General features: G+C 44.4%; 1 protein-coding gene across 1 annotated transcript in view; it reads left to right on the top strand.

The window, feature by feature from the left end:
* DEPTOR (DEP domain containing MTOR interacting protein) overlaps positions 1–27,949 on the top strand; it is a 194,163-nt gene that overhangs the window by 122,677 nt on the left and 43,537 nt on the right. Inside the window, exon 6 of the mRNA XM_077493284.1 lies at positions 22,846–23,025. Coding sequence (XP_077349410.1) covers positions 22,846–23,025 — 180 coding nt within the window. The remainder of the gene's footprint in view (positions 1–22,845; positions 23,026–27,949) is intronic.

The following is a 27,949-nucleotide window of genomic DNA, read 5'->3' as shown; positions in this document are numbered from 1 at the left end:
ACCTGCCCGTGGAGAGTCCCCAAAGTATCATCTCTGGTTGATGCTTCATGCTTATCTTGATTTGGTAAGTGTTTATTTCAAAAGGAACGGGACCTACTTGTGGAGGCGTTGGTGACATCTATCTCTTAACCCATCTGAGCCACTGTATCTCGGATAATATTCAAGTAGAGACTCACTGGGTTTTCGCACATGGGATTATGTGTTAATCAGACTATCACTCTTTTGCTATGTGTGATGATTTTTTCTGAATAAGGACTTTGAGATGCATTTCATGACTTGTTTTATATATGTTGTCTTATGATTTATTAACCATTAGTGGTTGCTCACTAATTCAGAGCTGCTTGTAGAGTATACATTTATTTCCGTATTACTTACAATTACTGAGTGATATTACAGCAGCTGCACCGCGTTTGGTATATTTATTTCAACTGTATTAGTGACATACTGCCTCTCAATGAGTGCTCAGTAAATGTGTCTATTTACTAGAGCTTAATTCTGTGGTGATATATGGGCCATGATTGTCACCATCAGAGCAATGATGTGCAGAATGAGCTCATGTAGATAGGAAGTCGCTGAACTGTCTGCATTGGATGCATAAATACTTCAATGTTCTCATAAGTCAGCTGATTGCAATTGTACGGACTATCTTGGAAAGTAGCTCCTTTTTAAATCCCTTCAAGTGAAGGTTTGAGTACTAGCTAAGGCAGTGCAGTTGATTAGATTACACATTTGTTGTCCATTAACTAGAGTAGAGATGAGTGCTGTGGTTTAGGTACACACAGATTAGATTCCTAGAATCTGGAAAATGTTTTTCCTAGAATCATGATTGCCATGGCTCCTGCAAACGGCTCAAATCTTGTTTAATAGAGTTATCAGGGCTTTAATGAACATAAGCTGTGATTTCTCTTCACGGCTAACATGATACGAGAAAACAAGAAACCGAGATGCACACCTCCCAGCCCTTGCAGATCCAATGCAAGCTAAGGCAGTTTCTTATTATTGAAAGTAGCTAATGTAACACCCTGGTCCTTAACATGGCTGCTAATAAATCTAGTTGTGCTAGGTGGTAACTAGCCTGGCTAATTGGTAGGTTGATCCACTGATTCCTGTCCTAAGTCTGAGTTTGGGGTAGTCTCTTTCGTCTGTCAATAGGTGGCACTGTTGCTTTTGGCATTAGAATGGTGGATTACCATAGATTCAGGTAATGGGTAACTAGGTTGTCTCGGTCAATCAGCAGGAGTTTTTTTAACCACTGTGTATGCTGGGATAGGCTATTTATTTGGGAGTAGTCAAGTGATCTGGGTTCTTCGCACCCGAGGCTGAGGCCTGGGTGGGTGTGTGTTGAGAAGCTCCTGGTTGCTAGGCCTGAGGCCTATCCAAGAGGAATGCTGGCTGCTAGCTCCACTTAAGGCCTATCCAGCAGTTCAGGGTTCCGCAAAGGAGGAGCAGCCAAGGTTAAGCCCAAAGTCTGCGGCGGAAACTGCATGTGTTAGAGGCTCAGCCTGAGGGGAGCCTGATCGTTGTCGTAGGTAAAGGAGAAGCAGTTGCCACAATTGGACGACCACTCCTGTTACCGGAGGAAAGTTTGGAAGGGATGAAGTTCTGAAGGAGTACCAGAGTAGACCCTGTGACTAGCCAGAGAGAGGGAAGTAGTAGGAAAGCTTCAGTAGAGACTCATCCAGGAAGGCAGCGGGTAGCTGTGAGTAAAGCTTGAAGATAAAGCACAGCAGTTAGCTGTGAGTGAAGCTCAGGAATCCAGCAGGTGGCTGAGAGTCCAAGAAGTCTAGTGAAAGACGGGAAGCTGAGCTTAAGGATCTACAGTGGGATACTGTGAGTCAGTGGCGTTGCTAGGGGGTGGCTTTTGGGGCTATAGCCCTGAATCTGGGTCCCATAGCCCTGAGTCTCTGTAGGGGTCCCCAAGGGGAGGGGAGGCTCTCTGGGGAACCTGATTTTAAGGGGGTCGCTCTCTGGGGACCCTGATTTTAAGGGGGGGTTTCTCTGGGGACCCTGATTTTAAGGGGACTCTCAGGGGACCCTGATGTAAGTGGGGGGCTCTCTGGGGATATATATACACACACACACACGTACATTACTGTATATACATGTGTATGCCCACCCAAGCGTATGACATTCTTTACTACGCTGCTATGGGCTCCAGCCCCAGAACTTTTGTAGACCTAGCAACGCCCCTGCTGTGAGTTAAGCTGGAAGATGTACAGTAGGATACTGAGAGAGAATTTGTTGCTATAGGAGGCAGTGGTTGCTACAAGATGCAGATTGCTGCATTCAGCTTAACCACTTGCCGACCGCCGCACGACGATATACGTCGGCAGAATGGCACGGGCAGGTATATGGGCGTATATATAAGTCCCTGCCTGCCCGCGGGTGGGGGGCCCGATCGGGCCCCCCCCGGTGCCTGCGGCGGTCGGTATTCGTTCGGGAGCGATCCCGGACGAGGGGACGGCCATTCATTCATGGCCACCCCCTCTCGATCGCTCCCGGCGAATGAAAATGTCCGGTGACATCACTTCCTCTCCTGTAATGTAAACACAGGAGAGGAAGTGATGTATTCTCTCCTCCGTGTCGGTATTTTTCGTTCCGACACGGAGGAGAGCGGATCGGTGAGTTGCACCAACACTCTACACACACAGTAGAACATGCCAGGCACACTCACACCCCCCTTTACCCCCCGATCACCCCCCCAATTACCCCTGCCCCCCCAGTCACAGTGACACCAATGTCATTTATTTTTTTTTTTTTTTGCATTGGTGTCATTTGTGACTGTAATAACTGTTAGGGCAGTTAGAGTTAGCCCCCTTTAGTTCTAATGTACCCCCCTAACCCCCCCAATAAAGGTTTAACCCCATGATCACCCCCCGTCGCCAGTGTCACTAAGGCTGGGTTCACATTGCAGCGGTTTATGAGAACGAATGTGATTCGCACCGCACTGCAGTGCAAATCACATCCGATCTCTGTGCGATTCGAGTTCAGCCATTCGCCGCACCCGCCGCACCCGCCACACCCGCCGCACCCGCCGCAAATTCGCACGGGACCCTTTTTTTGGCCCGCAGCAGAATCGGATCGCATGGGTGTTCACACCATGCGATCCGAGTTTGCAGATCGCACTGCGATATGCGAACTGATCTGGGGGTGTCAGTAACATTTCACTGACACTCCCAGCAGTTCGCATAGGGCAGTGTGAACTGCCGCCGGGAGGCATGCGATGCGGGAACCCGCCGCGGATTAGCGGCGTTTCCGCATCGCTCCAGTGTGAACCCAGCCTAATAAGCGATCATTTTTCTGATCGCCGTATTAGTGTCACAGGTGACGCTAGTTAGGCAGGTAGGTATTTAGGTTCGCCGCAGCTTTTTATAGCGCCAGGGACCCCCATATACTACCGCATAAAGCCCCCTGATTGCCCCCTAGTTAACCCTTTCACCTGTGATCACCATATAACTGTTACAGGTGACGCTGGTTGGTTAGTTATTTTTTTATAGTTTCAGGGCACCCGCCATTTATTACCTAATAAAGGTTTAACCCCCTGATCACCCGGCGGGTGTCATTTGTGACTAATAACTGTTAGGGCAGTTAGGGTTAGCCCCCTTTAGTTCTAAGGTACCCCCCTAACCCCCCCAATAAAGGTTTAACCCCGTGATCACCCCCCGTCGCCAGTGTCACTAAGGCTGGGTTCACATTGCAGCGGTTTGAGAACGGATGTGATTCGCACCGCACTGCAGTGCAAATCACATCCGATCTCTGTGCGATTCGAGTTCAGCCATTCGCCGCACCCGCCGCAAATTCGCACGGGACCCTTTTTTTGGCCCGCAGCAGAATCGGATCGCATGGGTGTTCACACCATGCGATCCGAGTTTGCAGATCGCACTGCGATATGCGAACTGATCTGGGGGTGTCAGTAACATTTCACTGACACTCCCAGCAGTTCGCATAGGGCAGTGTGAACTGCCGCCGGGAGGCAATGCGATGCGGGAACCCGCCGCGCATTCGTGGCGTTCCCGCATCGCTCCAGTGTGAACCCAGCCTAATAAGCGATCGTTTTTCTGATCGCTGTATTAGTGTCACAGGTGACGCTAGTTAGGCAGGTAGGTATTTAGGTTCGCCGCAGCTTTTTATAGCGCCAGGGACCCCCATATACTACCGCATAAAGCCCCCTGATTGCCCCCTAGTTAACCCTTTCACCAGTGATCACCATATAACTGTTACAGGTGACGCTGGTTGGTTAGTTATTTTTTTATAGTTTCAGGGCACCCGCCATTTATTACCTAGTCTCACTAGTGTACCCCTAAATTTAGGGGTGTCTACTTTCCAAAATGGGGTCATTTGGGGGGGGTTTGTGCCATCTTGGCATTTTATGGCCTTCAAAACTGTAACGCCCTTAGAAAGCCTGAAGGCGGTGCTTGGTTTTCGGGGCCCCGTACGCGGCTAGGCTCCCAAAAAGTCCCACATATGTGGTATCCCCGTACTCAGGAGAAGCAGCAGAATTTATTTTGGGGTGTCATTTCACATATGCCCATGGCATGCGTGAGCAATATATCATTTAGTGACAACTTTGTGAAAAAAAAAAAAAAAAAAAAAAGTTTGTAATTTTCCCGCAACTTGTGGCAAAATATAAAATATTCCATGGACTCAACATGCCTCTCAGCAAATAGCTTGGGGTGTCTACTTTCTAAAATGGGGTCATTTGTGGGGGTTTTGTGCCATCTTGGCATTTTATGGCCTTCAAAACTGTAATAGGTAGTGAGAAGTGAACTCAAAAATTTACGCCCTTAGAAAGCCTGAAGGCGGTGCTTGGTTTTCGGGGCCCCGTACGCGGCTAGGCTCCCAAAAAGTCCCACATATGTGGTATCCCCGTACTCAGGAGAAGCAGCAGAATTTATTTTGGGGTGTCATTTCACATATGCCCATGGCATGTGTGAGCAATATATCATTTAGTGACAACTTTGTGAAAAAAAAAAAAAAAAAAAAAGTTTGTAATTTTCCCGCAACTTGTGGCAAAATATAAAATATTCCATGAACTCAACATGCCTCTCAGCAAATAGCTTGGGGTGTCTACTTTCTAAAATGGGGTCATTTGTGGGGGTTTTGTGCCATCTTGGCATTTTATGGCCTTCAAAACTGTAATAGGTAGTGAGAAGTGAACTCAAAAATTTACGCCCTTAGAAAGCCTGAAGGCGGTGCTTGGTTTTCGGGGCCCCGTACGCGGCTAGGCTCCCAAAAAGTCCCACATATGTGGTATCCCCGTACTCAGGAGAAGCAGCAGAATTTATTTTGGGGTGTCATTTCACATACGCCCATAGCATGTGTGAGCAATATATCATTTAGTGACAACTTTGTGTAAAAAAAAAAAAAAAAATTTTTTTTTGTCATTATTCAATCGCTTGAGGCAAAAAAATAAAATATTCAATGGGCTCAACATGCCTCTTATCAATTTCCTTAGGGGGTCTACTTTCCAAAATGGGGTCATTTGGGGGGGTTTTGTACTGCCCTGCCATTTTAGCACCTCAAGAAATGAGATAGGCAGTCGTAAACTAAAAGCTGCGTAAATTCCAGAAAACGTACCTTAGTTTGTAGATGTGACAACTTTTGCGCAAACCAATAAATATACAATTATTGACTTTTTTTTTACCAAAGACATGTGGCTGAATACATTTTGGCCTAAATGTATGACTAAAATTGAGTTTATTGGATTTTTCTAATAACAAAAAGTAGAAAATATCATTTTTTTTCAAAATTTGCGGTCTTTTTACGTTTATATCGCAAAAAATAAAAATCGCAGAGGCAATCAAATACCATCAAAAGAAAGCTCTATTTGTGGGAAGAAAAGGACGCAAATTTTGTTTGGGTACAACATTGCATGACCGCGCAATTACCAGTTAAAGCAGCGCAGTGCCAAAGTGTAAAAAGACCTCTGGTCATTTACCAGCAAAATGGTCCGGTCTGAAAGTGGTTAAAGGCCCTCGTTCTCTATTGCTGTCTGCCTAGTTCTATTTTGTTTGTGGAATTTGCCTTAAATTGCTATTGCATTTGCCTAAGGGTGTCCTGTGCCCTAAACCCTCTCTCCCCACCGTTCCTGTTAAGAGAAATAAAACTCTTTGTTAATTTTTACAAAATGCCACTGGTGCCCAATCTTTTCACCTTGCACCACACCCACTATGTCTAGTAACCTGCACCCTGAGGAGGAATGTCAGTTCCCCCTGGCTCTGGGGGTCACCATCAGGCTTTTGGAAGTTGGGGAGGTCGCTAAACTAGGTAGTGGAACTTTTAGAGGTGCAAAACTACAGGAACCAAACTACCAAAATGACAAATACCAAATGACTCTTCTGCTGATAATGCATAAAAAAAAAAAAATGCTTTATAAGATTTGTTTTCACAAACTCTTCAAAAGACAAGCTTTATTGCCCAAGAACAGAAGCTCTAAAGACTCCTCCCTTCTCATAAAATAGAAAATGATCCTTTCATTACAGTTTGTACCTGAGTTCCTCCCTTATTTGGCACAGAAATCAGGGAAGGTTTATTGCAAGTGCATTGAAAATGACCAAATCTTTATAGAACATACAGAAAGCTATCAAACCTGAAGAACATGACCCAAAATTGCTTTGTATATCTGTGCAATAACCTCTTCACTTTGCTGTCTAACATGTTGGCTCTCCATGGCAAGTCTAGCCAGGCTTTACTCTACTTCTAGCCACAAACCCTATGTTATCTACACAGTTAAATATACACTATATTACCAGGCCTTCTTGTCCACGCCAGTGCCTGACCTCACAAATGCGCTTCTTGTGGAAGGAGATGGGATGGAGGAACTTGACTGGCTTGCACAGAATCCTGACCTCAACCCGATTGAACACCTTTGGAATGAATTAGAGTGGTGACTGCGAGCCAGGCCTTCTCGTACAACATCAATGTCTGACCTCACAAATGTGCTTTTGAAAGAATGGTCAAACATTCCCATAGACACACTCCTAAACCTTGTGGACGGCCTTCCCAGAAGAGTTGAAGCTGTTATAGCTGCAAAGGGTGGGCCAACTCAATATTGAACCCTACGAACTAAGACGGGAATGCCATTAAACTTCATGTGTATGTAAAGGCAGGCGTCCCAATGCTTTTGGTAATATAGTGTATGTAGGGAGGGACAGTAGAACGTGGGTATATCATTTGCCTCCTTACTCTAATTTACATTAGTGTTAGTCCCTGCTTCCAGAAGGAGTCAATGTACATTCATCAGCAAATGTACACCCCCATGCCCAACACTTTACCTCACATTCTTCCCAGCTGAGCCAAGTACCAGTTCAAAGGATAGACCATTGATAGCATGTGCACAAGGTGCAGCGTAGGGTGGCAGGTGATAAACACACAGAGTCCAAGTCAGGCGATAAAGTTATATTGCAGAAAAGGTTAAACACAACTTCGTCAGGCCCTTTGGGTAGGAACACCCGTCCGGAGCCACTTATATACAGTAACAGCGATCTGAAGACTTGAAGATGCTGACAGCGTCCGCAATAAGAAGGAAAATGTAGCCTGGCAAGTCCAAACCCAAAGGGGAGGCTTCTTGAAGAAATGTAGACGTAGCCTCTCTCCCTCACCCCCTCCTCCCTGCCTGTCAGCTCTGTGTTCTGTGTCTCTGTCTCCACCCTCCCCCCCCCATTCCTGCCACTATTAGTAAAAATAAAAAAACGTACAATGGTCAATGCCAGTCCCTCTATTATAGGCAGGCACACCACACTGAAAGTTTTTTCTATCTTTGGGCTGGTCATCTGACTCACGGCCGCTTTACATCTGAGATGGGGCTTCTTCAGGAGGGGCTGAGCGGCCACGTGACCTCCCTAGCTGACGTCAGCGGGAGATCCCGGCCCCTCCTGCAGTAGTCATGTATCGAAGCTGTAAAGTGGCCATGAGTCATTTGACCGGCCCGAAGATTGTCCTAAAAAAATATTTACAATTCCCATTTTTAGAAAAGACTTGCACAGTGTGGTAAGCCTGTGTTTCATCAAATTAGGCGACCCATCAAATTTTGTAACGGAAGTGACGTTCGGGCACGGACATCTTGCTACACCCCGCACTCGTTCACAGTAAGGATACAGTGAGAAGGCGGCAAGCGGACATCTTGTTACACCCACCGGAGTCTTGCATTTCACAGTTATTTTTAACAGTAAACGGAGCTTATATATTGAATTCAATATTTTTAAATCCGTCTGATAATTTGAATGTTGAATTTTAAAAGCAGCGTCAAGCCTGCTGATATGACAGGTTTGCTAATCTGATAGAACAACATCAAAACATTCAGACGGATTTCAAAATACTGAAATTCACTATATAAGCTCCGTTTAGTGGTAAAAAATAAATGTGAAATGTGAGACTCTGGTGGTGTATCAAGATGTCCGCTTGCACCTTCTCACTGTATTCTTACTGTGGAGGAGTGCGGGGTGTATCAAGATGGCGGCGACGGAACGTCACTTCCGTTACAAAATCTGACGGCTCCCCTAATCTGATGAAACACTTGCCTTTTAATAGAGGGGCTGGCAGTGTTTTAATATTTTGAGTTAACAAACACTTTAACCACTTGCCGACTGTCCTGTGTACATATACTGCAGGGTGCAAAATCACAAGGTTTTTTCTGCATGCACGTTTTTGATACGTTCCAGTTAGTTTTTGATGCAGTCCAGTGCATCCCCCCCTCTTTTTTCTTAACCTTAACCACTTAAGGACCACTTAAGGAGTCTCTTTTTTAGATGTGTTGTCTACAAGTTTTTTTTGCTAGAAAATTATTTAGAATCCCCAAACATTATATATTTTTTTTCTCACACCCTAGAGAATAAAATTGCAGTCGGTGCAATACTTTCTGTCACACTGTATTTGCGCAGCGGTCTTACAAGCGCACTCTCTTTTTTTTTGACAAAATACATTTTTTTTAATTAAAAAATAAGACAGCAGTAAAGTTAGCCCAATTTTTTTTTATATTGAGAAAGATGATGTTATGCCGAGTAAATTGATACCCAACATGTCAACATGTCTCCATAGGCGACATTTAAATTTTTTTACAGGTTGCATGTTTTGAGTTAGGCCGCGTACACACGGGCGGACTGTTCGCCCAACTAAGTTCGTCAGACAATCCGACAAACAGTCCGTTCAAAATTTGCATGAACGGACTTGACCACACACGATGAGCAGACAGTCCGCTGAAAGCGTGCGCGATGACGTGAACGGCATGTACGACGGGACGAGAAATTCGACGTCCAATACACTGCAATGCAACCTTCGCCGTGTAAATCCTTTCTGAGCATGCGCCAAACTTAGTCTGTCGAACTAGCCTACACACGAGCGGACTGTCCGCTGAAACCAAGTTTGGATGGACTGTCTTACGGAAATTCCGTAAGACTTTGTTCGTCAGACTGTCCGCTGAAACAGTCCGCTGAAGCCCACACACGAGCGGATTGTCCGCTGAAACACTGTTCAGCGGACTAAGTTGGGTGAACAGTCCGCCCGTGTGTACGCGGCCTAACAGAGGAGGTCTAGAATTATTGCTCTCGCTCTACCGATCGCGGCGATACCTCACATGTGTGGTTTGAACGCCGTTTTCATATGCGGGTGCTACTCACGTACGGACGTGGGACGGGGCACGTTTAAAAACTTTTTTTTTTCTCAATCATTTTACCTTTTATTTTTTATTTTTACATTGTTTTTATAAAAAGAAAATTGTGTCACTTTTATTTCTATTACAAGGAATGTAAACATCCCTTGTAATAGAAAAAAAGCATGACAGGACCTCATAAATATGAGATCTGGGGCCAAAAAGAGCTCAGATCTCATATTTACACTAAAATGCAATAAAAAAAAATGGCCCTTTAAGAGCTATGGGCAGAAGTGAGGTATTGTTGTCGCTTCTACCCTGCAGTGATATGGAGACGGGTGGGGGCCATCTTCCCCTCACTCATCTCTGCACAGCCGCCGAGAGGACCTGATTGGATCTGCTGCTGCCGACGGCTCCGGTAAGCTGCAGAGGGCACCCCCCTCCCGCCGCCGATAAAAGTGATCTCGCAGCGAATCCGCCGCAGAGACCACTTTTATCTTGTACCGGACCGCTGGCCGAACGCGGCGCTACTGGGGTTATGGCAGCTAGCTGTAGCCATAACAACGATAACCGTCCTCAAAATGAGGACGTACACTGGCGTGCGGTGGTCCGGAAGTGGTTAAATAAGGACATGTGCGTTCCAGTGCGTTTTTTTTTTTTATACGCTTTACATCATTCCAGTGCAGGAAAAATGCAGCATATTCTACTCCTTTTTTTTGGAAGGTACGGAAACTGCCAGCACTGGTGGGAACTATGCCATTGAAAATCATATAACCTACTTTTCATGCGTCTTTGACGCACTGGACTGCATGTAGTGTGAACTGGCCCTAAGGTAAAAAAAAAACCTGTGCTGCAGCTCCCAAGACCCTTTCCCTTTTCTTACTTGAGCCCGATCCAATCCAGCAATGTGCACAAGTTCAGCCTCTGTCTCACTCCTCATTGGACAGATTGATGGCAGCAGGAGCCTTTGGCTCCCACTGCTGTCAAATCAAATCCTGTGATGTGGAGGGAGGTGCCGAGTCCATCAGTGTCTGTGTTAATGGGTGCAGCAGTGGTACTGCAGAGCAAGCCCTCACGAGTGCCCCCTGGGAAAGCGGCATTTTGTGGGGGCACCCAATGAAGAGGAGGGGGGCTTGGAGCACTGCTGGGGTACCCCAGAAGAGAATCAGGGGTGATCTGTGCAAAACCATTACACAGAGCAGGTGGGTATAGACATGTTTTGTTATTTTTATGGGAAAAAAAAATAGGGCTGTTACTGATTAAAATTTTCGCTTTCGATTAATCAATTTTTTTTTAATCGACTAATTTTGATTAATTATAACACACATACAGATCCAACTACTTTTAGCTGATCTCCTTGCATTGCAACTCTGCATTAGTCAGTGGTAAATGTGGTATACACTATATACAATCACCAACACTAGTTAGTTTCCACAATCCATGACTTCACTTCACAGTGTCACACAAAATCCGTTTTAAATTCAAACTGTAGCACTGATGTAAGTCATTTTTTTTCCACAGTAGCGTGACAATGCCTCCACCTCCGGTCTAACTAATCACTCTCACCTTATGGCATGGACCCCTGTGCAAACAGGTGGTCATGCAAGCGGGTATCAAAAGGGTTAACACGGACCATAAACTTCTCTCACGTCTCCTTAGATCTCAGCAAGGACGCCAGGTCATGGGTAGAAAGAAAAGATCGAAGTGCTCACCGCTTAAGTATAAGATTTAATTTTTGTGTTCAAACACAAACTACTCACATAAAGAAGATAAAAACACAGCATGTAAAGCCGACAATCGTGTTAGTTCCGTAGGGCAGCAGCGGGTGACTTCATGCATAACTCCTCCCCCGTACACGTTACGTTCAATCAGAACTTCAACGTCACCGGACTCCTCCCCCTTCTCTTCATTAGCAGACGGAGGCATTTGGGGAAGGAGGGAGGAGTCCAGTGATATCACCGGATCTCCAAAGGAACTCCTGAAGACCCGGAAGCCGGCGAAGAGGTGAGTAGCGATCAAAAGAAATTTGATCAATCAAAAAATGAATCGATTAATCGACAAATCAATCTTTAATTTCCACAGCCCTAAAATAAAAATCACGAAGGTGTACAACCCCTTTAAAGTGGTTCTTCACCCTAAAGGGGAAGTTCCGCTAATCTGATCCCTCCCCCCTCCAGTGCCACAATCGGCACCTTTCAGGGGGGAGGGGGGTGCAGTTACCTGGATAATCCAGGTATCTGCACCCACTTCCGGGCAGACCGCCGCAGACGCCCCCCCCCCCGTTGTGTTCTGGGAAACACACAGTTCCCAGGATACAGCGGGGGATCTGAAGAGACGCGCCGCGCGACTCGCGCATGCGCAGTAGGGAACTGGGCAGTGAAGCCGCCATGCTTCACTTCCCGAATCCCTGACAGAGGATGGCGGCGGTGGCAGCGGCGAGACGAGCAATCACTCGTCATCTGCCGCCAACATCGCTGGACCCTGGGACAGGTAAGTGTGATTTTATTAAAAGTCAGCAGCTGCAATATTAGTAGCTGCTGGCTTTTAATATTTTTTTTTTTAGGTGCAGAACCGCTTTAACCTATCCTATGCATAATCATTTTTCATGAGCAAGTTGCATGCAGATCGTATTTTAAATGACTTTTGCTAACTCCTATGGTATGTATGCACACCTTTGTTTCTGATTGGATGACATGGATGTCCGCTATGTCTGGTGTTCCATTCCATCTTTTAAACTGCAAAATGCATCTAATCTGGCTACACTATAGTGATTCCAGGAAGTACAATTGGCTAGACTATGCACTTTAATAGAATGGCTTTTTTTCAGATCTTAATTGCACAGAAGGATAATTATCCACCGGCTTTAGGAATACAAAGAATTTCAGCCCGACTGTCTTCTGCTGCAAGAAATAGGTCAAATTAAAAGGGAGGTTGTAGTACTAAATTGGCACTTTCATCTTTGACTTCAATGGCTTTATGCGTCGGATTTCCTTTTTATTAGTTTTAACGCTTTGTGATTACGATTTTGTTTTCAATCAATTTTTAATGGTTCTCAATGCAGTTAGTGGGTGAGTAATCTCAGAAGCCGTTGCCAAATAAAATCCACCTAAAATAATGATCTAAATGTAGGTTCACTATATTACCAAAAGTATTGGGACACCTTCCTTTACATGCACATGAACTTTAATGGCATCCAGTCTTAGCCCGTAGGGTTCAATATTGAGTTGGCCTACCCTTTGCAGCTATAACAGCTTCAACTCTTCTGGGAAGGCTGTCCACAAGGTTTAGGAGTGTGTCTATGGGAATGTTTGACCATTCTTCCACAAGCGCATTTTCTGAGGTCAGGCATTGATGTTGTACAAGAAGGCCTGGTTCACAGTCTCCACTCTAATTCATTCCAAAGGTGTTCAATTGGGTTGAGGTCAGGACTCTGTGCAGGCCAGTCAAGTTCCTCCATCCTAAACTCGCTCATCCATGTCTTTATGGACCTTGCTTTGTGCACTGGTACGCAGTCATGTTGGAACACGAAGGGGCCATCCCCAAACTGTTCACACAATGTTGGGAACATGAAATTGTCCAAAATGTCTTGGTATGCTGACGCCTTAAGAGTTCCCCTTCACTGGAACTAAGTGGCCAAGCCCAAACCCTGAAAAAAAAACCCCACACCATAATCCCCCTCCACCAAATGATTTGGACCACTGCACAAAGCAAGGTCCATAAAGCCATGAATGAGCGAGTCCTTGGCCTCGCCCCGAAAGAAAACCTTTGGGATGATTTAGAGCGGAGACAGCGAACCAGTCCTCATAATAAAAAAAGGTAAACGTAGTCAAGACATAGCCAGAGTTTAGGAACTGGAATGGATAGTCAGACAAGCCATAACGTCAGGGTGCCAGATAACAGCGTAGTAGAACCGCAAGCGGGATCTGGAGGAATGTCAGCCAAGCAAGTCTTTAACAGGAACACAGGAGAGTGTCTCTAGATATGTGACCAAGGCAAAGGCAGAGATCATCGACTGGACAGCTTAAGTAGGCAGTACTGACGAGCAGGATATCATCAACAGGTAAGTCACTGCGGAGAGATAGGAGCTGGCAATTAGCCGACAGCTGAGTAGTCAGCTCAGAGAAGGAAGAGCTGAGCCCAGCCCTGACAGGCCTCCATATTTGCTCTAGGCCCCAAATTTTATTTGGACAACTCTTATTTGCCTTTAGTATACAGCACACAGTCCATGACAGGGATAATGTGGAATGCAGAACTTTTTTTCCTTCTTTAATTTGGCCCAAGTGGAGATCTTTGTGTTGTGGAGTGGATGGTGACATTGTTGTCACAAGCCTCACTCGGTGGTTTGCGGTTGAACAAAATTCTGTTTTACTTCCCTTTCTTGTTAACTCTTCCTTAACTCTTTTATTATTGACTTGTGTAGAAATAGTCCTCAGTGTTACATAAAAAGCTCCCCATTACAAACAGTAGGAAGCTACGTGGGTTTTTACTAGAGATTCACCGATACTAGTTGGAGTACCGATACTTTTTACACTGCTCAAAAAAAAATGAAAGGAACACTTTGAAAACACATCAGATCTCAATGGGGAAAATATCATGCTGGATGTCTATACTGATATGGACTGGATAATGTGTTAGGAACGAAAGGATGCCACATCATTTCATGTAAATTAAAATTATCAACCTACAGAGGGCTGAATTCAAAGATACCCCGAAAATCAAAGTGAAAAATTGATGCAGCAGGCTGGTCCATTTTGCTGAAATTTCATTGCAGCAACTCAAAATGGTACTTGGTAGTTTGTACGGTCCCCACGTGCTTGTATATATGGCTGACGATGTCGGGGCATGCTCCTACGTAGACTACAGATGCTGTCCTGGGGTATTTCCTCCCAGATCTGGATCAGGGCTTCACTGAGCTCCTGAACAGTGGCGGCCTGTCCATAGAGGGCGCACAGGCGCCGCCTCCCCTATCCATGCATCCCTCCCCCTGATCTACATATCAGGGCATCGGACTATGGATTTCAATTCAGGGTGTGTGTTTTTTTTGAAGCACCTGATTAGAGCCAGAGGCTCTAATAGGCTGCCTGGGGGGGGGGGGGGGGGGGGGGGGGAGATTGGGTGTTTGCAGCCATCACTGCTCCTGAACAGACTGAGGTGCAACCTGGCGGTGTCGGATGGACCGAAACATAATGTCCCAGAGGTGTTCTATTGGATTTAAGTCAGGCAAGCATGGGGGGCATTCAATGGTATCAATTCCTTCATCCTCCAGGAACTGGCTGCATACTCTCGCCACATGAGGCCGGGCATTTTCGTGCACCAGGAGGAACCCAGTACCCATTGCACCAGTGTAGGGCCTGACAATGGGTCCAAGGATTTCATCACGATACTTAAAGAGGAGGGCCGGTTTTGAATTTTTTTTTTTAAAGTCAGCAGCTGCAAACACTGTAGCTGCTGACTTTTAATAAGCACACTTACCTGTCCAGGGCGCCCGCGATGTCGGCCGCCCGAGGCTGACCCGTCCCTCGGTCTCAGGTCCCGGCGCCGCCATTTTGGGTAAGGGAAACAGGCAGTGGAGCCTTGCGGCTTCACTGCCCGTTTCCCACTGCGCATGCGCGAAACGTGCAGCGCTTTGTGAATGGGACGCGCTGTGTTCTGGGACACACAGTTCCCAGAACACAGCGCGACCCATTACCCAGAAGACGCCGCATGGGGGAGAGAAGAAAGAAGATCCCCGCGAAGGAGGAAGAGGCAGATTAGGATGATGTGCCTAGCAACAGGCATTTCTGGTAAGTAAAAAAAAAATTCTGTATAGCTTGTAGAGGTCTGTGCGACCACCCATGGATATGCCACCCCAGACCATCACTGATCCACCACCAAACCGGTCATGCTAAACAATGTTTTTATATATATATATATTATATATATATATATATATATATATATATTAGCAGACACCTTAGAGAAGATATATATACAAGATATATATATATATACACAAAAGGAGAGAAACCCTCAAAAGGTGGGACTTTAGCGCCAACACAAGCTGATGCAGTAAATAGACACTGTGTTGATGTCTTATAGTAAAAAAAAAATTACAAAACTTTATTTAGACAAAGGACAATAATATTAAAAAATGATCGAGAAAGGTACAGGCTATTCATATAACTTTCCACTTTTGCAACCTAGGGGTTGTAATGGTGTTTCCAAAAATTGTGGATCACCAGTGATGTGGTCCCCACATGGTGGACATTCTACGAGTTTCGTAAGAAATTTTCTTAGTCTTCTTCAGGGGTATACAATAACCTATAAGGAGAAATACATTCTGTAACAGAAACATAACATTAGATACACTTTTGTGATATATTTATCTACAATATATCATTCATTGTATCTGCCCAGAGGGAATTGGTACCTGTTGCAGTATAGTATAGCACTATTGCAGAATAGCCACAATTAGGAATCAGACAAAAGCATGACAAAAATTAACCAGCAGGGGGGGGCAACAGAGCCCAACCGACAGCCTGTGGACCACTGAGGTCACGAGAGAGCCTCACAATATTCAGCAGGTCTACAAGCAACAAAATCAAAGGATCAAAAACTATCATTTAATGTGTAAATATAAAGTTTAGTCTACAAGTGAATATAACAGTATATAAATGTATATCTATAAATAACTTTTTACTTGAAACATGCACTGATTTTGTCCAAATTGGTCCCACATGGGACAAGTAGGTGACTATCGCCATTGTGTAAGGTCTTTTAAGATCTAAAAAGGGGAATCCAAAATGTAAAAAAATTTTAATTGAAAAAAAAAAGGGGGGGGGGGGGGTGGTCTGAGTCATCTATAGTGACTGGCTTACCTTATAAAAGGCTGCCTCTCCTCTCCCAGGCGCCTTAAACATAAGCGGCCCTCGGCCTGATGACATCATGCGCCACTTGGTCACTGACGCACCTGATGACCAAGGTAAGCCAGTCACTATAGATGACTCGGATGCCTTTTTTTATTTTTTCCAATTTAAATGTTGTTACAAAATCACAATGGCGATAGTCACCTATTTGTCCCATATAGGACCAATTTGGACATCAGTCCATGTTTCAAGTAAGAAGTTATTATAGATATACTTTTATATACTTTTATATTCACACCTTTATATTACACCTTAAATGTATAGTTTTTGATCCTTTGATTTTGTTGCTTGTAGATCTGCTGATTATTGTGTGGCTTTCTCGCTACTCCAGCGGTCCACAGGCTGTCGGCTGGGTTCCGCTGCCCCCAGCTGGTTATCTAAGGATATTTTTTTTTCACGTTTTATCTGATTCCTAATTGTGTCTATTCTGCAATAAAGGTATACTAGATTGCAACAGGTACCAAATCCCTCTGGGCAGATACAATGAATGATACACTTTTGTGATATACTTATCTACAAATATAGTAATGTTTCTGTTATAGAATGTATTTCCCCTTCTTGGTTATTGTATAGCCCTGAAGAAGACTAAGATAATTAATTTCGAAACGCGTAGAATATCCACCAAATGGGGACTACATTACCGGTGATCCACAATTTGTGAAAACACCATTAGGTTGCAAAAGTGGAAAGTTAGTTGTGCTCATAAGTTTACATACCCTGACAGAATTTGTTTTCTTGGGAATTTTTCAGAGAATATGAATGATAACACAAACTTTTCTTTCACTCATAGTTAGTATTTGACTGAAGCCATTTATTATCAATTAACTGTGTTTACTCTTTTTAAATCATAATGACCACAGGAACTACCCAAATGACCCTGATCAAAAGTTTACATACGTACACCAGTTCTTAATACCGTGTAATGACAGCTTGAAGTCTTTTGTGGTATTTGTGGATGAGGCTCTTTATCTTCTCAGATAGTAAAGCTGCCCATTCCTCTTGGTAAAAAGCCTCCAGTTGCTGTAAATCCTTGGGTTGTCTTGTAGAGCTGCACGATTCTGGCTAAAATGAGACTCACAATTTTTTTTTGCTTAGAAGATGGATCACGATTCTCGCAGTGTAATATCTTTCACATTAAAACAAAAAAAATTGGGCTAACTTTACGTTTTGTTTTTTTGTTTTTTTTTTATTCATTGAAGTGTATCTTTTCTTAAAAAATTGCATTTGAAAGAACGCTGGGCAAATACAGTGTGACATAAAATATTGCAGAAATTGACATTTTATTCCCTAGGGTCTCTGCTAAAATATATATAATGTTTGGGGGTTCCAAGTAATTTTTTAGCAAAAAATATTGATTTACATCAATATATTTATTGACACTTGAACAAGTGTCAGAAAAAGATTTAGACTTTAAGTGGTTAAACTTCCTGCATTTACACTTGTTTAAAAACTTGGCAGACTGCCTGAATTTGTGTGAGCAGACAAGTCTCTCCACTTGTTATATAAAAGAATCGGCAAACTCTGCAATAGAGATCATCAGAGGGGTTGAATCGAGATCACAATTTTTTTTAAAGATTAATTGTGCAGCTCTATTGTCTTGCATGAGCTGCACGTTTGAGATCTCCCCAGAGTGGCTCAATGATATTGAGGTCAGGAGACTGAGATGGCCACTACAGAACCTTCACTTTATTCTGCTGTAGCCAATGATGTAAATATAACACATGTAAATGTGCGCTATATAAGTATTTCATTCATTCATTCATTCAATGACAAGTTGACTTGGCCTTGTGTTTTGGATCATTGTGATGTTGGAATGTCCAAGTACGTCCCATGCGCAGCTCCCTGGCTGATGAATGCAAATGTTCCTCCAGTATTTTTTGATAACATACTGCATTCATCTTGCCATCAATTTTGACCAAATTTCCTGTGCCTTTGTAGCTCACACATCCCCAAAACATCAGCGATCCACCTCCGTGTTTCACAGTAGGAATGGTGGACCTTTCATCATAGGCCTTGTTGACTCCTCTCCAAATGTAGTGTTTATGGTTGTAGCCAAAAAGCTAAATTTTGGTCTCAACGCCCCAAATTACTTTGTGCCAGAAGGTTTGAGGCTTGTCTCTGTGCTGTTTGGTGTATTGTAAGTGGGATACTTTGTGACATTTGCGTAGTAATGGCTCTCTTCTGGCGACTCGACCATACAGCCCATCTTTCTTCAAGTGCCTCCTTATTGTGCATCTTGAAACAGCCACACCACATGTTTTCAGAGAGTCCTGTATTTCACCGGAAGATATTTGTGGGTTTTTCTTTGCATCCCAAACTTTTTTCCTGGCAGTTGTGGCTGAAATTTTTGTTGGTCTACCTGACCATAGTTTGGTTTCAGCAGAACCCCTCATTTTCCACTTCTTAATTAGAGTTTGGCATTCTCAATTCCTTGGATATCTTTTTATATCCCTTTCCTGTTTTATACAGTTCAACAACCTTTTCCCGCAGATACTTTGACAATTCTTTTGCTTTCCCCATGACTCAGAATCCAGAAATGTCAGTGCAGCATTGGATGAAAGCTGCAAAGGTCTGTCAGGAATCCAGAAACTCATTGACCTTTTATACACACACTAATGACAAGCAAACAGATCACAGGTGAGGATGGTTACCTTTAATAGCCATTCAGCCCCCTTTGTGTCAACTTGTGTGCATTGTATCGGGGCAATATCACCAGGGTGTGTAAACTTTTTTGTTCAGGGTCATTTGGGTAGTTTCTGTTACCATTATGATTTAAAAAGAGTAAACACAGTTGATTGATAATAAATGGCTTCAGCCAAACGCTAACCATGAGTGAAAGAAAAGTTTTTGTGTTATCATTCATATTCTGTGAAAAATGGCCAAGAAATCATAAATTCTGCCAGAGTGTGTAAACTTTTTGAGCACAACTGTATATGAATAGCCTGGACCTTTCTCGATCATGTTTTATATCATTTTCCTTTGTCAAAATAAAGTTTTGTCATTTTATGTGGCATCAACTGAGTGTCTATTTACTGCATCAACTTGTGTTGCCGCTAAAGTCCCACCTTTGAGGGTTTGTCTCCTTTTGTCCAAGTTGATCGATCAACTTGAGTATATTCAACCTGCCCAAAGATGGTTCAAATCTTGTACGGTTCCTGCTGAACTGGCTGAGATGCGAACATCTATGGCCGGCCTTAGATTCAGTTTGTTAGTGTATGTAAATGTGCTAATACATCTAATGCTCCCCTCCCCTAGACTGACAATGCTGCTGTCAAAATCTGCCCTAAGCTCCTGTGCACACGCAGCTCAGCTTACACCGCCGGCACAGTCCTTGTGTGCTGGGATGACATGACATCCTGCACATGTTCTGGAGTTACGTCATCCTATGGCGGCCAACAGAGATGTCCAGTAGATGTTGGCACTAACGAGGGACCTGTTTCATTAGAGAGGAGGTAAGTAAAGTGCCTTTAGTTTGCTTTATTGAAATTTTATACACTGTTTACTAAAAAAAAATGTGCTCAGTGAAAGTACACATTAACCACTTAAATTCCAGAAGATTTACCCCCCTTAATGACAAGGCCTTTTTTTGCGATACAGCACTGCGTTACTTTGATTGACAATTGCGCTGCCCTGCAACGCTGTACCAAAATAAAATGTACATATTTTTTTCCCCACAAATACAGCTTTCTTTTAGTGCCATTTGTTCACCTCTGCTTTTTTTTTTCTTTTTTTTTTTGAGCGATAAACAAAAAAAGACCAACAATTTTTGAAAATAATGCTATAAAACATATCCAATAATTTGTTTTTAAAAATCGAATTTCATCATAAATGTAGGCCAATTTGTATTCTGCTACATATTTATGGTAAGAAAAAAATCTCAAGTGTACTGTATATTGATTGGTTTGCACAAAAGTTATAGCGTCTACAACCTATGGGATATTTGTATTTATTTATTTATTTATATATTAAATTTTTACTAGTAATGGTGGTGATCAACTTATAGCAAGACTGTGATATTATGGCGGATATTCGGACACTGATGCCCCGTACACACAAGCAAAATTTCCGTTGGAAAATTCTTGGATGGTTTTTCCGACAGAATTCCGCTCAAGCTTGGCTTGCATACACACGGTCACACAAAAGTTCTCTGAACTTTCGACCGTCAAGAACGCGGTGACGTACAACACTACGACGAGCCGAGAAAATGAAGTTCAATGCTTCAGAGCATATGTTGAATTGTTTCCGAGCATGCGTAGAAATTTTGCGCGTCAGAATTGGTACAGACAATCAGAATTTTTCCAACCGAAAAATTGGAATCTGCTCTCAATCTTTTGCTGGCTGGAATTCCACCAGCAAAAGTCCGATGGAGCAGCACACATGGTCGGAATTTCTGACCAAAAGCTCACATCTGACTTTTTTTGGGGGAATTACTGATCGCATGTACGGGGTACACGAGGTATATTTACTAATGCTGGAGAGTGCAAAATTAGTCACAGCTCTGCATAGAAACCAATCAGCTATCAGGTTTTATTGCCAAAGCTTAATTGAACAAGCTGAGGTTAGAAGCTGATTTCTGTGCAGAAACGTGACTAATTTTGCACTCTCCAGCTTTAGTAAATAAACCCCTATCTGACACTTTTTGGGGACCAGAGACGTGTATATATAAATATATGTTATCCGGGACACAGGTGCTGTCCTGTAGCAGTAAAACTGCTATGGAGCGGACCCGAAGTAGTTAAAATTTGGATTAATAATCATTACCACATGCTGATGTAGCACCCTCTAGATAGGTAGGTGGTAGAGTGAGGATTTTCTGGAGGAAGAGTAGGAAAATGTTGACAGGCCTAGCTGGTGGCTAGGCCTGTTTGTTTTCATTCTGAGCTGGGAGTGGCTCAGGGTAGCAGCTGGTGACTTACAGGCAGCATCACTGGGGCCTCCCTCTTCTTTCTAGAGTCTGCTAGAATGATTTGGAAAGAGAGGAGAGGTGGAGCTGTCTGGGGTATCTTGGGGAGCCCTGACCAATCCCCAATCCGGATTGGCAGGGGGCAGGCTTCCTCAAATACCCACGTTCAGCCCAGCTGGAGAGGGGTTGTTGGATGGAAGAGCTGGAGTGTGGAGGGTGTCGGGGCCCATGGGGAGGTCCCCAGTCTGGGGGGGTCGACCTTGGGCCGGGGCTCGGGTGCACCCGGGAGGAGAGAAGAGATCCCGGAAGAGAGGCACATGAGAGAGCAAGTAGAGGACTGCAGGAGAGAACACTGCTAAGAGACTCCAGGGAGGACAACTGGTCGCAGCAAGTGAAGTGCTGATGAGTGAAGCACAGTCGGCAGGACTGGGAGATACACCTGAGAGAACCATATATAAGCCCATATACAGTATACTCTACCAGACCAACCCGTCTGATTAACCACTTGGGTGGACATCATATGACGGGGCCCAGAACGACTGTTCTCGTGCGCCCTTGGGGGCGCGCATCGCGGCTATCAGTGGTGCGGTGTGTCAGTCTGACACACCGCTATACCGATTTCAGTAAAGATCCTCTGACGGAGGCTCTTTACGACGTGATCAGCCTTGTCAACTCACGTTGATCACGATGTAAACAGGAAGAGCCGTTGATTGGCTTTTCCTCACTTGTGTCTGAAAGACGCGAGTAGATTGGCCGATTGGCTGCTCTCCTGATGGGGAGGGTTCTGTGCAGATTGTTTATTAGCGCAGCCCCCCCCCTCGGATGCCCACCCAGGACCACCAGAATGCCACCAGGACCACCAGAGATTACCACCACACTGGATTACCAGGTATGCCACCCTAGACCATCAGGCAGCTGCCAATCAGTGCCCATCTCCAATGCTTGCCAGTGTCATCAGTGATTCCTATCAATGCCATCTATCAGTGCCCAGCAGTGCTGCCTATCAGTACCCACCAGTGCCACCCATGAGTGTCCATCAGTGCCGCCTATCAATGTTTATCAGTGCTGCCTACCAGTGCCCATCAGTGCCCATCAGTGAAGGAAAAAACATACTTATTTACAAAAAAAATTTTACGGAAAAAAAAAAGAAACTTTTTATTTTTTTTTCAAAATTTTAAATCTCTTTTTATTTGTTTAGCAGAAAATGAAAACCCCAGAGGTGATCAAATACCACCAAAAGAAAGCTCTATTTGTGGGAATAAAATTATAAAAATTCTGATTGGGTACAGTGTGGCACAACCACGCAATTGTGATTTAAACAGCGACAGCGCTGAAAGCATAAAATTGACTTGGGCAGGAAGGGGGTGTAAATGCCGGTATTGAAGTAGTTAATGCTAAAAGAGCCGTGTTGTCATCCTGAGCCTGAATTTTTCTCTTTCTTTTATCTGCAGTGTCAAGCAAGCACCACTTTGTGGATGGTCCTCTTCTGTACCAGTTCCGGCTGAACTTCAGGCGCAGGCGAAAGATTATGGAACTCCTCATCAAGAGGCCACAGACCGTTGTGGAGAGTCAGGACAGTCCATTCTGCGTCCGGAAGCAAAGCCATGACAAGTCAGCCAACTTCAACTCTGGTATATCCATAATTCCCATTGGTTACGTTTAGGGTGCATGAGAGTTAAGGCAGCATTAAACCCACAAGCAAACATCTCTTGCAGCTTACTAATTCTAAGATGTGATGGCTGCATTCGTTTTCTTTTTTTAGGCTTTCTTCTATTTTCATTTGGTGATCCAGCTAGCAAGTCTATAGTTTTTCAAAAGTACAAGCTCTCCAGCAGAATGTATTAGTTTACACAGAACAAAAGAGAGAGGGTAGCGCACAGGCTCATAGTTCAGTTACCTTTATTACCAAAACAATGTAAAAAGTTGCCCTCATTGTATCAGGCATGACATCCCAAATGATTACTTTGTAGTCATTGTGTTGATCCCACCCCCCAGAAGAATGTCTGAATTTACAGCTCAGATGATTTTTTTTACCTTGGGACAACATCATCATCCAGCCAGAGACTCTCCATGTCCTTGCTGTTTCTCAGGAGCCTCACTGACCCTTCAGGCCATGCCTTCAACCATAACAAAAATAGAGCACGCCGCTCTGCATTCCACGGCATACTGTATGCCCTGAATGCAGAGCGGCGTGCTACGGCCAAAGCTCCCGTGAGCATGCACAGGAGTGATGTCATAATGCCCTGCCCATTAAAACTCCCAGAGCCCGCAGGGAGCTTCGGCCGTAGCACAGCGCTCTGCATTCCACGGCATACTGTATGCCCTGAATGCAGAGCGTCACTGCGCATGCACGTTAGACGTCATAGGCTATTGCCGGTGCAAATATCTCCCAAACGGTGCATGTTTAGCCTGGGTTCACACTGATGCAAATTTACAGAGGGTTTGACTCGTTTAGGAACACACATTCGCAGGTCATGTAAAAAGCATAGTATTCCCTGGCTTTGGTTCACATCTGTGTTGCGAATTTGGTGCGAGGGGAAAACAAGGGTCCTGTGCGTGTTGACTGCGGATGCGATGAGAATACCTATGGTACAGTGCGAATTTTATCTTCGTAGGCTTCAATTGAACTTGCAGTAAACTCGCAGCACACAGTTCACATCTTTGCAAATTGTTCACTGTCTGCCTCTTGAAATGTGTGGTAAAAATGCAGTAAATTCGCATCTGTCCACATCAAAACCCAAGGCAAATTCGCACCTCACACAGGAAAAAAAAAAAGGGCCCTACTCATAATAGCTTATTAACCACTTCCGGACTGCCCACCATCGTTATACGTCGGTACTTTGAAGAAGAGTATCGTTGTTATGGCAGCAGCCTGCTGCCATAACCCTGGTATCCTCTTCTTCAGCGGTCGGTCCACTTTCAGTTAAAAGTGGTCTCTGTGGTGGATTCGCCGCAAGATCACTTTTATCAGCAGCGGGAGAGGCCCCACCCCGCTGCGATCCGGTGCCCTCCGCCGCTTACTGGAGCTGTTGGCAGTGGAGGAAGCAATCGGATGTTTTCCCTAGCCTGACATGGAGATGAGTGAGGGGAAGATAGCCCCCTACCCATCTCCAAAACATTGAAGGGCGGAAGCGACGGCAAAACGTCACTTCCACCCATAGCTCTTAGCCCTTGTACACAGTCAGACATTCCGACGGAAAATGTCCGATCGGACCGTGTTGTCGGATAATAGGACCGTGTATGGGCTTCATGGGACTTTTTCCATCGGAATGTCTGACCAACAAAGTTTGAGAGAGTTTGGATATATACAAATTTTCCGACAACATGATCCGATCCGACTTTTTCCGATCGTTTGTAGAGAATTCCAATCGGACAAAGTGCCACACATGCTCAGATCAAATTCCTAGACCAAAGCTATTGGCTACTAGCCTGAATGTAGTCCCGTCGTAACTAAATAACGTCATCACGTTCCGAACGATCGGATTTTCCAACAACTTTGTCTGACTGTGTGTATGCAACACCAGTTTCAGACAAAATCCGTTGGACAAAATCCGACGGATTTTGTTGTCGGAATGTCCAACTGTGTGTACAAGGGCTTAAAGGACCATTTTTTTTTTTTGTATTTTTTTTAAATGACAACATTTTTTTTTTATTGCATTTTAGTGTAAATATGAGATATGAGGTCTTTTTGACCCCAGATATCATATTTAAAGCGGAGGTCCGCCCTAAAATGGACCTTCCGCTCATTGGAATCCTCCCCCCCTCCGGCGCCACAATTGGCACCTTTCAGGGGGGAGGGGGGTGCAGGTACCTGTACAGTACAGGTATCTGCACCCACTTCCGGTATAGCTCTCTGCGGAAAGGGGCGTAGATTACACCCCTTTCCGGAAGTCCCCCGCTGCCTGCTGGGAAACACACAGATCCCAGAGGCAGCGGGTCCATCCTTATTGCGCAGCGCGACTCGCGCATGCGCAGTAGGGAACCGGGAAATTAAGCCAAAAGGCTCCACTTCCTGATTCCCACACCCGAGATGGCGGCGGCAGCACCCGAGAGACGATCGAGAGATCGGCTTCAGGTGCCGACATCGCGGGCGCACTGGGTGGGTAAGTGTCCTTATTTTAAAAGTCAGCTGCTGCAGTATTTGTAGCTGCTGGCTTTTAAAAATAAGAGGTCCTGTCATGCTTTTTTCCTATTACAAGGGATGTTTACATTCCTTGTAATAGGAATAAAAGTGACAAATTTTTTTTGTTTTTTAAAAACTGTGTAAAAATAAAAGGTAAAATAAATGAGAATTTTTTCTTTTAAACGCGCCCCGTCCCGACAAACTCGCGCGCAGAAGGGAACGCCTATGAACGTGTACTCAAAACGTTTGAGTGTCCAAGTATTTTTTTGGCAAAAAAAATTGCTGATTTTTGCTTTTAAACAAAGAGCGTCAGAATAGGCCTGGTCTTCAAGGGGTTAAACTTAGCCCCCACTCACACTGGTGTGACTTGTCACGCGATTTGACACGTCCAAATTGCATGACAAGTCGTGCTCTATTGTCGGCAATGGAACTGTTCAAATGGCAGCCACTCCGACTTTGTGGTGCCGCACTGATTTGAAAAAAGGTTCCTGCATCTGTGCATGAAGTGGCACAGATGTCAACCAAGTCGCACTGTCTTGCGGCTGTAAAATTGTGCGACTTCAAGTGAACAGTGCGGACTTACTTTGCTGGGAGGTCCCATGCTTGTGCGGCCTGCGCACCTTCTGCAGGGAGCGTGCAGCGGGTCTATGAGACTCCTTACCATGTGATCAGCTGTCAGCCAATGACAGCTGATCATGTGCTGTACACAGAGCCGGTAGTCGGCTATTTTTTCTCCTCATGCTGATAGCCGTTCACCGGCAGCTGTCAGAGGGACATCAGTCCCAATCAAGGAGAGCTGCTGCCACCTGCCAGTGCCACCTACCAGGTGCACAACAGTGCCACCCATCATTGCTCACAGTGCCACCTATCAGTGTCACCAATCAGTGCCTTATCAACAGTGCTGCCAATCAGTGCCATCAGTGCCCTTCACTGCCATCTTATCAGTGGCCATCAGTGCTGCCTTATCTGTGCCTATCAGTGCTGTCTTATCTATGCCTATCAGTGCCCATCAGTGCCCACCAGTGCCGCCTCATCAGTGCATATAAATGAAGGAGAAAAATTGCCTGTTTTCAACATTTTAGAACGAATTATGAAATATGATTTATTTATATTTTTTCAAAATTTTCCATATTTTTTTGTTTGTTTAGCAAACAATAAAAACCCCAGCTGTGATTAAATACCACCAAAAGAAAGCTCTATTTGTGTGAAAAAAAATCCAAAATTTTTTATTTGGGTACAATGTTGTATGACCGCGCAATTGTCATTCAAAGTGTGACAGCGCTGAAAGCTGAAAATGGGTATGAGCAGGAGTGGGGTTTAAGTGCCTAGTAAGCAAGTGGTTAACCTACAGTAAACGCTCTGCAGCCTTTCCTATTTGCTGTCACCCTCTAATGCACAAAGCAAAGAATAATATTGGTCAAGATCCAACCCAACCTACGTATTTGGTCTTCCCGAAATGGCTGGGTCTACATAGAAAGGGAGGTAATGATGGAATAAACGATGGAACAGGTTCTACCCTCTGCACATAATGACGGGGAGCGATACAAATAAAAACGCCAAGGATATCGGGATGCGGCTTGCTGTATGGCGCGGGACATAATGGCGCTTTTGTTCTTAAAGCCTTTTAAGCTCGCAAAGCTCATGTTAAGTAAGACAATTAAAGCAAATCTGACGTATGTGAGACAAGATAGTGTTCTATGCGGCAGACTGAGTCACTGACTGTAGAACGTTTGATTTTTAACTTTTCTAGCCACTGCTAAGTAGTCAGCAATGGAAAACCAACTTTTTGTTAAAGTAATAAAGTCCAGATAAAAGCAAAGCCAGGGGTCAAGGGCTGGATTCATAACACAACAGGCATACTCTATGCCTATAGCTGGCTGAGGGTGAGAAGCAACTTTTCTCTATATACATTTTTTCAACATAAGTAGAAATGGTTCTCTCGTTGATGGTATAACCATGTTCTAAGCAAGGTTAAAACCAGGAATACAAGCAGATGTTTAAAAATGTTAATACCAGCAGAGCAATTTTTTTTATTTTTTATGTAGCCACTTAAATCTGTGTGCCTACAAGGCTTCCATGATGAAAATCCAATTGGAAACATACAAGGGAGTACAGCCTAACCTCTCAGTAATTTCTTTTTTTTTTTTTGGTCCTCCCCAGTCCCTCCTCTTGGTAAAGAGGTGTTCCTGGAACATGCCTAATTGAAATTCCATTTCCTAATGGGTGTTGCTTCTTAACGTCCAGAAAGTTTTTTTAAAATCCCTTCACAGCTAAGGGTAAAACAAATCTTAAAGCGGAGTTCCACCCAAAAATGAAACTTCCGCTTTAAGTGACGGTGACCCCCCTGATTTTATTGGGGGGGGGAGCTGATACCCTGTTTTTACAGGCACCCAGCTCCCACTTCCTTCTCTGGCTCCATGGCACTGGAAGGA

This window comes from Lithobates pipiens, unplaced genomic scaffold (genome assembly GCF_037356315.1).
Source record: "Lithobates pipiens isolate NorthernLeopardFrog02 unplaced genomic scaffold, aLitPip1_a1.2 Scaffold_19, whole genome shotgun sequence".
Taxonomy (NCBI): Eukaryota; Metazoa; Chordata; class Amphibia; order Anura; family Ranidae; genus Lithobates; species Lithobates pipiens.
The sequence above is the reverse complement of the archived record's forward strand: the minus strand, read 5'-3'. Positions and strand labels throughout refer to the sequence as shown.